Below are 14,530 nucleotides of genomic sequence, written 5' to 3' on the forward strand. Positions count from 1 at the left end.
ATTCAATAAGTAGTGCGCATAAATCAAACAGTCTTATTAACCATACAAAATGCCAGATTCACGATAATTCAGAGATCACAAATAATTCGCAGAATGAACTTAAATTTTATTTCCACTTCTCACTCATACAACCAGATCCGCCCTGCGCACTTAGTTGCAGGGGTCCACACACAGTTGCGGACTCTTCCAGGCCTCTATGCACCTAGCTGCAGAGCCTCTACCTTCTATCCAACCCCTCGACTGGGACTTACAGATGCTTTCAAAATGCTTTTCTCAAAACCCCATTACATGTCAGATCCCAAACTCATACAACAAAACTTTGCCCCTCTACCCATAGAGCCTTGCTCTATTTATACCTTTCCATGGACCGCGATCCATGGGCGGGCCGACTCATCTTTCACTTCTTTACATTATTTTTGGGCAGACTACCCTTTGACTTTGACTTATTACCATTCGCGCTCTATGCTCCTCTCGGAATCTTTACCCTTGCTTTACCCAAAATTGCAGGCTTTGTGCCCCATGACCATTTCACGGGGCTTGTGCTACCCAACATTCCCCCAACACAATCATCGTGACTCGTCCCGAGTCACTCAGCTGGTGCGGGAATCTTTGCGCGGAGGTCAGTCAGCAACTTCTGCATGTCGCTAGTCTCTACAACAAATTCGGCTGCGAGCCTCTGTACCTTTTCCAAGTGAGCCGTTGAGGCATCCTTATCACTTGCAGCTGCTTGCTCCATCGCACATACTGCCTACATCTACATTACCTTGCCTTCAATGGTTGTAGATACACTGAACGCTTCATCGAGCCAGGGCTGGATACATTCTTTCAATACTGCCTCCTGTTGCCGCACTGTGTCAACTTGGGCTTTGAGAGCCTGGGCCTCCTTCATTTTGGCCAACCACTGTGTGATAGTGACCGTCTGTGCAGCCCCGCAGGCAGTGTCATAGGCCTGCTATAACTCGCATGCCTTGGTTTCTACTTGCTAAATGGTGGGGTCCTCCTAGAGGGAGGTGAGTATCCCGAGCGACTGACCGAGTAGTCCCGAGCATTCGCGAAAAACGCTATTCATCATTTCTAGTCTAGCTACAACTTTGCCATGACGGCATTCCCATTCGGCCGGAGGTGTGGGAGGTTGGGCCTTGATACGGAGCTCTACAACCTGTAACGTTAGTTCCTCCTAGTTTCTTGTGGCCTCGGCTTGGGCCGTGCGAAAACCGGCTGCCATGTGTTGAATCTTGGTAGCTGGTGGGAGGTCCCTGGGGATGGCTAGCTCTAGTACCGTGCTACACGCCTCCATCACAGCTTGTTCTACTTCCCGGTATCAGGCGGCCAGGTCCTCGTTCTGGAGAGTGACTTGTTCTAATTTTTCCTTCTGCTCTACCAATATGTGGAAAGCGCGACCTTCCCGGGCTTGCAACTCCTGAGTTACTCCCTCTTGGAGTAGGTATAGTACTTCTCTAGACAGGGCAGCTAGATTTAATTCCCAACTGCATTCTTCGCCTGCGGCTGCGGCTCAGACAACACCTGCTGGCAATGGTAGGGTGTGTGGCGTGTGTGTGCTAATCATCTGTTCAGCGATGGCTGTATCCTCTGCTATCGGTCGGGTGACCCAGCCCGGGGGTCGCTCTTGTAATGCCTGCAACTGTGCTCTGATCTCCCCCAACACAGTTGTTTGTTCAGTGATTAGTTCGGGAAATGCACTGGTGGTAACATTGCTTGTTGGCTGGCTATTGTCCATGAATTCTTTTTCCAACACCTTCACTGTTTTGGACCTTTTCCGGGCGGTCGGTGATTCTTTGGCGCGAGACTACTTGAGGTGGTCCTACGTCTCCGATTCCTGTTGTGGGTCCTATTCCAAGTCTATTCCCTGATCTACCTGGTTCCCTTCTGTGGTCGGGCTCATGGTAGCTGCTTGCTGCCCAACGACTTGTTGTTCCTGGCGTGCCTTCTCTACCAGTTGAGTGAGGCACTGCTGGCGTTCCTTCTTCTGCTGCTGTGTAGCCACTCGGTCACCAATGGTCTTGTCTAGGGCACACCATTCCAAGGGCCATGCTGCTAATATGGCGTAAATGGCATCATCCATTGCAAGGAACGGAAGTGTGACCCAAGATCGCTTTGGATCCTTCTGCACGTGGATATAAACGTGATACCTGTCTGCCTTGAACAGTGCTTTGAAAATTGTTGTAAATTGTGGGGGACATGCACGGTCTGCAAGCAATCCGCATTTGTATCTTGCCTTCCATGGAGGTCCAAAATGCCTAGATCGTGGAAACCCTTGCTGCATCCTTTGTAGCCCAAAGTGAAATATACCGTACTGCCTCGGGTAGACTACCCTCAATGCTGGGAAACTGGCTCTCCGGCAGCAAGTCACCTGTAACCAGAAAGATTGATAATGAAAGGTCTTACCTTTGTCCTGTGCTTCTTGAAAATTGGTCAGAAATTCGTCGCATAAGAATTGTGCCCAATTGAATTGAACCCCCTCAGCACATTGTCCTACCAATGCGATGACAGTGGTGAGCACTTCATCTGCGCAACATTTTCTCATAAGTTTTCCAGCTAGGATTTGAGTGGCGACTCGTACTGCACGGTCGCTAATGCTTACTATGACATATCCCAGCTTCCCTTTTTCCAGATGGTACTTTGCCTTAACTATTTTGGCAAGGCCTCCCTCGCTACTAGTCCCCGCGATGTCTGCAGGGTTATTACCTTTATATGGTAGGTGCATAATCCGGTGGATTAGGTCGGATGTGATCGGGATCGGTTCTTCCAACCAGAGATATCCATCATGAATGAGACCTAGCAGCTGTCAAATCACAAATATGGTGATGGTCATGCAAAGATAGTGACGGATCCACCTGAGGTTCAGCAATCTGGCCCTCTCCACGCCTAGTAACCACTTCTGCGACAATAGTGTGCCTTCGGCTAGTTCGGGGAACTTGTCGTTGTCTGCCAGGTCCCAATCTTCGAACTTGGTGCTTGGAACATGCCCCATTGGTAACCCTTCGAACCTTATATCGTCTGGAAGAAGCGAGCTCTGGAGCATAGTTTTTGTAGCGTCTACGTCTTTTGCTAGCTTGGTTGTCCCGGTCCATGGAGAAAGATACGGGGGTAACAACGGGAACTGGAACGCAAGTTCTTCTTCCTCCGCTTGTGCATCAATTTGATCGATCAGGTCTTGCAAGTCGTCTTCCTCCTTAGCGGGTTCATTGATCACTATTTTTCCTTTGTCAATTACTGAGCATTTGTTGAATCTTGGGGAGGCCCGCACTGGACCCATCTTCTGCTTATTCTTCCTGGGTCACGGGGTGCGTGGGGATTTAGGAACTTGAGAGGGCTCTTCTTGATTCAACTGCATTTCTTCGGTGACTTGTGCTCGGGTTCTTGCCATAGTGCTCATGGAGTGCCTGGTAGCCGCATACTTGCTATTTTTTGTTAGCTCAAAGCGCCAAAAATCCAGTACCAGCCACACGCTATGAGATTTGACAAAATCTCTTCCACCCATTTGCAATTCAAGTTGGAAAATCTCTGTGTATCTCGTCCGGAACTTTCGCCTTAATGTCCTGCCACCTGCTCCTGTCTAACATGATTTGACTAGCCCGTCACGACCCATGTGGCTAACGGTTATCTTTTGACTTTTCCCCGTGGTAGCGCTATCCTTGAGGCGCAACTGCAGACTTGGGAACTGCTTAGCTTGGTGACGACTCCTTTTTCCACGCGGGTTTTCTGCAGGCTAGTTTATAGTCCTGCACCTTCTTTCAACTCCTCGAGGTGCTGAGACTGTAGTTTCTACTGCTAGTCAGGCATTTGGACCCTTGGTGCGAGTTCAACTCATCCCTGCTAGCCCGGGCTATGAGCACTTTTGAATCATTTAGGTAATCAGTCTAGGGTTTATGCTCTTTCGTGAGTGCAGGCGCTGTCACGGTAGCAATGTCACAGCGCGTTCCAGGGCCCCTCTGCTTTGCAGTACACTTTTCTTCTTTGGCCGTAACCCCTGTTTATCGATGTTGGAGGATCCACAGCCACTTATTCTTTTCTGAGCTTCCTTCTGTCATTTATTGCAAGCCCAGCGTACCTGTGGTATCCGTAACTTCCTTGAGCCTCTGCTAACCTTGGCACTGGTCTGTTGAGGGGGCTTCAGGCTACTACTTTCAAGTTGGGTAGATGTCCACACCTCAGACACTGGTAGCCTCAGCTGGCGAGGAATGCGTACTTTGTTTCGTGCTTCCGACTGTGCGCGTGCCTTCCTTCGACATCTGTGCCTTGTCGTTCGCATCTTTGGAGTGACCCTTTGTCTGGGAGAAACAACTGCGATAAGTATTTTCGTGAATCTCTTCAGTGGTTCCTCTACCCCCACTGTCACCATCCCAATTGAGCATGGTTACTTCATGTAGTCGGTTCTGCCATCGTTCCACCTCTTCATCTGAGTCTGATGTGCAAGAGCTATCGCGATCCCATGAGAGTCGACCATCCATTGTCGGATTGACCCTGTCTTGATCCTGCATAGTAATTTGGTAGATACAGTCCAGCTCGCCATCACTATCTGTGTCGCGCACAGGCTCGGTATATCGCGCCCCTTCTGTTGGGTCCAACGGGACCACCACGCGGAGAGATTTCTTTTCGAAGATCATTTTGCGTTTTTTGAGATCGATGACTCCATTCATATCTGTCACCCAATCTATCCCTAACAGTGCAGGGTATGGGTTACTATCATCCACAATTTTGATAACCTCAAAATCAGTTTGGGTGCTGGCTCCATCGATGTCTACTGTAACTTCGTGCAGGCGTCCCATAGGTAGAATCTTTTGCTGGTTAGCCATCCTTAGTTGAATCGGTGACCATTGCAGTGGAGGCCTACCCATGCGTTCCCAAGTCTACTTTGGTAAGACATTGGCATCAGACCCCAAATCTAAAATGACCTGATCCATCTCATAGTCCCTGATCTAGATTGTTAGTCGCATTTCTCGCCCAGTGCGCAAAGCATGTTTTCCTAATTTTTGGATCATTCACAGTTCATCCGCTCCCGCACACTGAGTTATCAATTCATGTAGCCCCCTTACCACTTTGGCATCCCTTAGTAAGTTCATGCATGTTTCCAAGAAGGTAGTTAGCACAGATGTATCCTTCTTTGATCCAAATTGATCCTTACTCCTCGACGTAGAAGCTTCCGCTAAGCTCTTCTTGGCTTCCATAAAGGTTTCCTTCGCACGTTCTAAATCAAAGTCTGGCTATTTTGGGGGGACCTTATGGACCCATGCATCTGTCTCTGGCGGGTTCCCCTTATCTTCTCCAATGGTCGCGCCACTCCAGAGCATCATATTTACATTCGGTTCCTCTGCACGGGGTTCAACCTTCATCATCTAGACGTTCTGAGTGGGGTTGGTCGGGAGCACCGCCGTTTCGCACATCTGAGCAATTACCATGGGGCAATCGACTGCTTCGTGGTCGAATTGGTAGCAGTAAGGACAACAGGCTTTGGTTGGGTTCGTGCAATCCCACGCGTAATGCCCCGACCCTCCACAATTGTAGCAAATTAATTGCCCTCGTCCCCATCCAGGTCCCATGCCTCCGCAGCCCCATCCGTGCCCTTGGTACCCTCCTCATACGAATGGTGCGGTGGGATCCTACGCGCGAGCCTCTGTTTGCATTCTATACGTAGGTGTTCGATCCATCAACATTTGGTAACTGCGGCAATTTCTTTCCTCGTGGCCCACCGTTCTGCAGAAGTTACAAAATAAGTGTTGAGGAGGGGGTTGTCGTAAGCTTGGCAATAGGTGACAATTTTCCGTGGCATGCTTTCCTCCTACTTCACAGATTGCGCACCAGAGTGCGGGTGCTATGCTTGGCCCAACCTGTACCTCTGGTCGCAATGTTATGGGCCCCCCTCCTATCACAAGGTTCGCAAAGATTGGACAGTGGTCCTTGTCATGGCCTGGTCCCTTGCATTTGATACACCACACTTCTTCTCGTATCTCGGTCCTAGGAGCCTGTCCTTGTTTTAAGCTTTGCATCTCCAGACATAAGTTTTGTATTTGCGCTTGGATTTGTTGTACTCCCAACCCTGGGTCCTGTATTGGGGTTTCGTGCAGTCGCATTGCTGCCTCTAGTGCTTCGGCTTGGGTTGAGATCTTTTGCTGTGACAGAGCCAATCTCAGATATGGCGTTAATGATGCGATAAACCAAGTGCGGCACTGCTCATCTTTCAAGGTCATGTTGGCCTCACAGATGGTGCTTTTCACCTCTGGTCTAAATCCCATGGGGTTTCACCAAGAAACATTACAATTTCCTTGAACCCAATAATTGACTGTGCTTTCGACTTGGGTCACTCAAATTCCTTGTTTAGTGCCTCTTGGATTACTGTTAGTCCTTCATTGGGATGATCACTTGAATATTTCATGTACCAAGTCAGTGCGCGGCCCTGCAACGCGCTAACTAAGTTAGCCTTCTTGATGTTATCATCTATGATTCCCTAGGCGTCCCATTGTCTAGTCAATTTAACGTCTTAAACTGCTCTACATAAATTATCAATCCGGGTATCGTAAACTGATGAAGTGTGGTGCACCATATGTGCTTAGTTAACCTTTCTCTTACTTCGTTGTTTTATAGTTTATGTTGTTTTTGGGGTTTTGTTCTTGTTGGTTTTCTAAAGTGTTTAATGCAAATGGAAATCCTATTCTAAGGTCTTAAGAATACTTTTAAAGGACAAGTATGGATAAAGATTTCAAGACAAGGCCTATGTCCCTAATGGTAACTTCCAAAACTTAGCACTTCAAAAGAACTTAAAACATGTTATTGGTGGAATTAGTATTTAAACAAAAGTGTAAATATACAGCTAGTTCAATCAAAATAAAATGCAATAACCAAACAATGAGCTAGTGACTATGAGACCCAGTATCCTTGTTGCTTCAGCAGAAGGACAAGACAATTCTATCATGTCATTAGTCATTAAAAGGCTATGTGCATCACTAATCTACAATCAACTTGAAAGAAATTTATGTACAACTAATATACATGATGAAATAAAACACAGCATTTAAATGACAACTGTACAGCTAATATACATGAACAGGAAAAAAGTAATGCAAGAGTTAAAGGACAACTGTACAAGGCTTTAGTGAGCAGGGGCCCTCTGCCACTTATGAAATCAAAGCAAAATTGAACACACTTGCATGAATTAAAATTGCATGAATGAAAAATCTAATCTATCAAACTTGAAAGCAATCAAATAACATAATGAAATCAAAGCAAAATTGACAAAATGAAATCTACTCTACCTTACATTCTACAAAGCAATATTTACAAAATGAAATCTTCTCTACCTTACATTCTACAAAGCAATATTTACAAAATGAAATCTACTCTACCTTACATTCTAATATGCTCCATGACATCTACTTCACATCTCCTTCCATGTTGAGAACATCAAAGCTTTATTCAAATTCTTCAAAAGTACAAAGTACAACAAAGTTCTCCAAAGCTTTCAAAAGCCATCAAGGAAGAACTACAAACTTAAGAACTAGGGACTAAAAAGACTAACAAATGAAGGAGAGAGATCTCCTATTTATATAAAAAGATGAGAGCCATCTCATTAATGATAGTCCATGAATCTCTCCCTCTACCTCTAGAGTCCTAATCAAAATAGGAACTGATAAGACACATGTCTTTTTAGAGTTACAATACAATTAGGAGATGTGACACATATCCTCATGATCCCATGATTCTTTCCACTCAAATTCGAATTTGGCCTTGGGGTGCCACATAAGGGTCTTCTAGAAGCCTCCTTTCAACCTACACATGTCAACAATCTCAACCCATTTGTTAGGTATAAGCATATGCACATTATTTTCTAATGTTTAACCACAAATTCACTTAAAAGGCTTAGAAATAATAAAGATTGGAAAAACATAAAGGTGGCCCAATGATAATGAAAGTGGGATAAATGTGGTGACATAGTAGTGAAATGGAGGTGATATAATGGACATAATAGTGAAAGTGTAATGGAAGTGAATGACATTTTCAAGACTCAACACCCATACAGACTTTATCACAAACCAGAACCAACCTGGTTCCTCATTTCCTATCCCCTTAAATGTCGAAAGTTGGACTGCGCTCGCCATGCCAACTTTTGGTGGGGTTGGTGTTTGGGTGGATGGATTTGATGTAGGTGAAGCGGGTGGTGGCGTGGGTAGAGGTGGTATCAGTGGGAAGCATTCCTTGATCAACCGGGTTGCACTCCCTATTGAGAACCTCACGAGCTCCTCCTCGCTTTCCCAGGTAATAGAAGCTAAAGGATTGTTCTCTATTCCTCCCGTTTCGCTGTAGACTCTTCCGCTTCGTGTTACTCCAAACATCAATAAATGCACATAATATGTTTTTCACACAACAACATCTTAATCCAATTATTCAATGATTTGATATACCTACCCCGAGGTCCTTGAAGAAACCACCTTTCTGCTCTTCTATAGCTCACAGTAGTATCTATCGTGAACTCAGTGATAAATCCTCCTATTACCCAATCCAGCCAGTGATCTACTGCACGCGCGATTTTATCCTCAGTGGCTTCTAGCCTGTGCACCAGTTCCGGGGTCCACTCAATAGGCTGGTCCAATCTGCACCTTCCCAAGCTATCAGCTAGCCTTCTGATCCACTCATACAACTCTACTGGGAATGACGCAAAGAAGATATCGTGAATATTTGTGAATATATACCGGTCCAACCAATCTTCCTCTGATACACGCGAGTTTCTGTTTTCCTGAATTGCGAACTCGTGGAGTTTTAGATCCCACCACTCTTCAATCTCTTTCTTTGTAGGGTTCCAGTGATTCCACATCAGACACCCCTTAGGCAGATCCCGGTCCCGGCAATGGAACCATTTGTTGGCTTGTATGGCCTTGACCCAGGTTCAAAAGAATTGTTTAGCCAAGCAAATCCTACAGCTACCGGCCCTTTTGGCAACATCCCGTGAAGCGCGGGCTGAGGTCTCACCCGAGGTAGCAGGGGAGGGTGCTGGAACCAGGTTTCTGCACCCTTGGGATGTCTAGATGTGGTTTGGAGGCTTCGCGCTGCACTTTATTCGCACAAATCCAAAATACCTTTTACTGTCTATTAACACGCAATCTACAGATCTAATCTAGAAGTATTGCAACCCGAATCTACTTTAACGTGGTCCTTGAGCAAACATCTATCACATTTATTCAGTTTGCATATTAAGATTTAAACCCAGATTCATAAGTATTCAATAAGCAGTGTGCATAAATCAAACAGTCTTATTAACCATACAAAATGCCAGATTCGCGATAATTCAGAGATCACAAATAATTCGCAGAATGAACTTAACTTTTATTTCCACTTCTCACTCGTACAACTAGATCCACCCTGCGCACTCAGCTGCAGGGGTCCGCGCACATAGCTGTGGACTCTTCCAGGCCTCTGCGCACACAGCTGCAGAGCCTCTACCTTCTACCCAAACCCTCGACTCGGACTTACAGATGCTTTCAAAATGCTTTTCTCAAAACCCCATTACATATCAGATCCCAAACTCATACAACAAAACTTAGCTACTCTACCCATAGAGCCTTGCTCTATTTATACCTTTCCATGGACCGCAATCCATGGGCGGGCTGACTCATCTTTCATTTCTTTACATTATTTTTGGGCGGACTACCCTTTGACTTTAACTTATTACCATTCGCGCTTCGTGCTCCTCGCGGAATCTTTACCCTTGCTTTACCCAAAATTGCGGGCTTCATGCCCCATGACCATTGCGCAGGGCTTTTGCTACCCAACAAATAGTTCATCCAGTATTTCCTTCTTCAACTCTGCTTGGGCGCTCATTATAACCAGTTCTCCTCCCTTCTTAAGCTTCTATAGCTCCTTAGCCATTTGCTTGTCTTTAGCTGTCCAGAAGTGAATGCTCAAGATAGTGGCTTTGGTATATACTCTGGTAGCATCGACCAATGTTGTTGGATGCTTCCGCATGTTAGACACGATCACTTGTTCCTCAAACTACGCTGGAGATGTGTTGTCATCCAGAGTAGGCACTCTGTGAGATTGCACAACTCTATGTTGTGACTCGTCGAATGATATGTTGTGCACCTCTCCTTCCAGATTGTCTTCAAGGATCTCAGTGTCTCCTTGGTCACTTGGGACTTGCTCTACTTTTGGAGCTGGTGAAACAGGTGAGTCGACCTCTTGGTGGCAAGGCATGAGGTCAATGTCTTGATCTAACTCTTGTTGCTCCATATCCATATCCATCTGTTCAAGTGCTTGTTCTATCTCTTGAGTGAACTCCTGATCCTACGATTTCACACTCTATCTGCTTGGTGCCCACTTTTTGGATGAGTCTACCACCTGTACAGGCACAATTTCATCTGTCTGTAGATCTTGCGCCCCCTATTGTACCTTTCTTGTTGCACTTACTTCTCTTGTCTGTGCAACTCTTCTTCCTTTCACGGTTTCTCCTTCAACTCATGCAACTCCTTATCTTTTTCCTCCATTCTCCATTTCTCTCTACGCCTTTGTGCATTCCTCTTGTCGCATTGTTTCCTCTTCACCTCTATTGCCAAAGTTTCTTTCTGCACAAGTGGTTTTGCTCTAAACTTGCAACTTTTTTTTGCCTCTACGTTATCGACAATATTCCTCTTGCCTTTGTTGTGCGCCAATATGTTTACCTCTACTCGTGCTAGTGTTGGTGCTCTCCTAGATGTTGCTTCATGCCACTTCATTAACCATTCCACAACAATGCCAACCGGTTCATTGGTCCTGGAGACGTTGTAATAATATCTCCATGGGTCTTCCTCCACCCAATGACATGCCCCATGGATCCACTGAAACTGTACTCTCACGCAGTTATCTTTCACAATATAATGCGACTCATACAAATGAAGCTTTGAACGTCGAAAGGATATTTATTGATCTCCTTTGTTTCGACATCTACATGCTTGAGGTTTCGTATCTCATACAACCTGATCCGCAATGGAAGAGTGGGCCAAGATGCCTTCTTCTTCCAGTGTAGCCTAGTGGAAAGTCTTGCCGAGAAGTGATATGATACTTCTTGGATTATGATCTTGTCCATGGAAAACTTCGGCAAAACATGCGGAGGCTTCTCTGCATTGTACATCCGTATGAAGGTGATGGACAGTGAGTGATACCAACCCGCTATGCCTATCAGTGCCTCCATTGTTGCTTTCAACATGCAGAGTGAATCCTGCTCAAATATCATCTTATACACTAGGATGACAAAATGATCTGACAGTTGTGTGATAACTCCTTTGAAGCTGCCTTCGGAAAAAAAATTACAATAAGTGTTGACAGAGGTTTTCGCCGATGTCCATGCCCACTTCATGCCCAAGAACTGCTGACGAGCACAAATTGCATACACTATATAAGAGAACATGTAGATTTATGCTTGCTGACCTTTGGATGGCTGTTGAGTTCCTGCTACCTGTTCCTTCAACCTGTGAGCCAACATGTCAGACCAGTTGCATGTTTTACCTTCACTAGCCAGTTGGTTCAACGCAATAACCCAACTCTGTGGGAAGGTCTCCATGCTCTCTTGGCCATACAAGCGACATGAAAAGATGACCAAGTATTGATACACCTTCCACTTTATCTTCGTCTTGTAAATATGGTTGGGTTTCATCCTGAATTTGGTGGGCTCCTTTACACAGTTCTTCAAGATATCCCTGGAGTTGGCATTGTTGTTGGGTAGGCTGAAAGGTGTCTCCATGGTGATCATTGGCTTCGACAAATGACACATATGCTGATAATCTTGTGTCCTGAAGGTAGAAATATTTGTCTCACTAACACTGCTCAATGTCATCGTCTTGGGATCAGTGTGTGAGACAATCCAGTCTATCATGTCCGTGCATGGGAACGCGGGATACCTGCATGCAATCCAGTACAAGCAGGACTTGTGAATGCTCAAATAGACTTGGCAGTCTTCATTATCTTCCCCAAATGTGCCTAAGAATGCATCATTAACCTCTTTCCATTTTAGGTTGATTTATTTGTCTACAATCAACTTGATGTCTTCAAAGATCGACAAACTTGTAGACACTCGCTCAACTACTGCACCAGTTGTGCTTCCATCATTTTCCTTTGATATTTCTCTCTTTGAGGCCATTTATCCTGAACTTCTGAGCAACAGGAAAACACCTGCTATATCTGGAGACAGGTCGACATGCATGGAATGAAATCTATCAGCTAAAACCAAAGCAAACATGAGGGATGACATGCTACATACCTGCGGATTGACTACGAAGGATTGTGTAATTTTCACTGGGACGTTAGGGGACTGGATATCAGAACTATGAAAAAGGTAGTCTAGAATGTCATGAGGTTGACTTACTACTTGAATTGTGTAATGCGTAATCCAGACTAGCCTCCTCAGTGTTTGTTACAGGAATAAGTACCCTAGGGCTTTGGGTTGGAACCCCAACAGAGCAAGAGCAAACTACAGTAAGAAACACTCATACAACTCAGGAAAAATGATTATATAAACAAACTATGTGAGAGCGACCGTACCCAGATTTCCTTCGTTCAAGTAGGTCCCATAGTGTTCAGACCCTCTGCAACTCCTGATGTTATTCAGACCTGAAAATCATTCAATCTGAACATACATAGTAGTATAGAGGTAAAGCATATTCACAAAATTTTAACTTTATATCATATAAACTAATGGTTAGTTATACATCAAAATAACATTCATACATGAATTACAACACGATTTGCTGCATAAACAAAATTATTTCAGAAACAAGACAACATTTCTTTTATTGCAGTAAGCTATAAATAACACACAGAGAATTCATGTGAGTCTTCTTCTTCTGGCTCCAAGCGGAACCGTCATCTGGATCCCCAGTCCTAGTCTTCAACAACCTCCTTCCATAACCAATAACATGATATCCCAAGTAAGAGGGAGAATATCTATCATCAAGAAAACAAGGGTTTCCTAAAACTTGGGGAAGTGCATGAAGCACAGGGATACTTCAAACTCTGTCAGGGATAATCTCAGTATAATAATTCTATCTCTTCTCCTCCTTAAGGCCTTCCCATAGAAGTCTACTTATACTTCTCCCAATTACTTTTTTAGTTGGGAAACAGTTGGGAAATAGTTGGGCCATGGGCACTAGGAGGTAATCAACAGGTAAAACCTGTCAACTCCACCCACAATTAAGGAAATTTATTTTTTTAAGTGTTTTAAAACATATAAGCGGGTTCGATATTGACTAACCCGCATGTACATTCTTTTATCTGAGGGAAAAGTAGCGTATAGGGAATAAAACATTGTTTTTAAAATATTTGGACCAAGTCTGGAAGGAGGGGTTGCCCTAGGCCATAAACCAAGCATCACAAATACCAAGGGTGGTAAATGGTGCTATAACAGATGCCCCCTAATATATGAGATCAGAAGGGGTACATGATGGCTGAAATGTATTAAGTATATGGAAAGAAACCTGTCGAGACTAAGAAGGACTTCACTAGAATTCAACCTGCCAAGCCATCCAAAAGAGATCAGAAAGAAAATGTTGTCTGAGGTAGGCATACCCATGCTTAGAGAAAGTAAAGCATGTTCACATATTAAGTACAAGCGGATCCAATATGTATACAAGTGTAAAGAACTAAAATTACATAATGGATTATCTGATTGTGATCGAAAATGTACATGTCTGAATATCACATATAAGAAGATGATCAATGAAGTTGATCACTGATGTCAACAACTGATCCCAATAGTGCCAAATGGACATGATGGAATAAAATGATACTACATCACAACTCGGATACCAGTATATAATATGTCGTTGTGAAGAACTGCAACATATACGGTGGATGGTGTCAACTAGTAGTAACAAGAGCAACTGACAAGTGAATCAAAACATGCTGATGTAACCTGAGGTCTTCACCGACCGTCATGGTACATTTCTACACAATGGGAATTAATGATCTAAGGTCGACCACGTGAGAAATCATTTAAGATTGGTATATCCACTACATTCAACTTCTTTGACCAATGTTGAAACACCATACACAATGATAACCCACCATTATTAGTTTGTTTACATCATTCAATCCATATCTTCATCAAATCAAGATTGTTCTCAATGTATAAATGTATTCCATCCCACTCTCGACTGATTATATTAAAATAAAACAATTCTCATATATATAATTAGTTACCATGTTATACCTTCATAATAATGGATTATGTAGGAAGACTAAAAGTTAAATAAGTATGATATACATAAAAAAAAGGTCAAATGTACTATAAATCTCCACTTATATCTATTTACATCTCACTTTCCTCATTCTACCTTTCCCCAATAGGTGGTCCCCTTCAAATTTGTTCATGGAGTTGACATCCCAAATGTGATCTAATACATTAATACTTTTTCCTATTACAGGTTTATATTGACAAATATAAACCATGGTTTGATATACCATATATACCTCTACCATAGAACCCTCAGGACATGCTCTTTGTCTGAACAAAGCCTTCAGTGATTTCAAGTGCCTCTCAACCATCCACATT

General features: G+C 44.0%; 1 protein-coding gene across 1 annotated transcript in view; it reads left to right on the forward strand.

Moving 5' to 3' along the window:
• Positions 1-1,353, forward strand: part of LOC149211611 (NAC domain-containing protein 54-like) — a 41,991-nt gene extending 40,638 nt beyond the window's left edge. Inside the window, exon 4 of the mRNA XM_089388439.1 lies at positions 1,243-1,353. Within this exon, the coding sequence (XP_089244565.1) occupies positions 1,243-1,353 (111 nt within the window). The remainder of the gene's footprint in view (positions 1-1,242) is intronic.
• The last annotated feature ends 13,177 nt before the right edge of the window (positions 1,354-14,530 follow it).

Source organism: Pinus tabuliformis, chromosome 1_1 (assembly GCF_031772625.1).
Source record: "Pinus tabuliformis cultivar Carrire ecotype Pingquan chromosome 1_1, CPIR1, whole genome shotgun sequence".
NCBI classification, from domain to species: Eukaryota; Viridiplantae; Streptophyta; class Pinopsida; order Pinales; family Pinaceae; genus Pinus; species Pinus tabuliformis.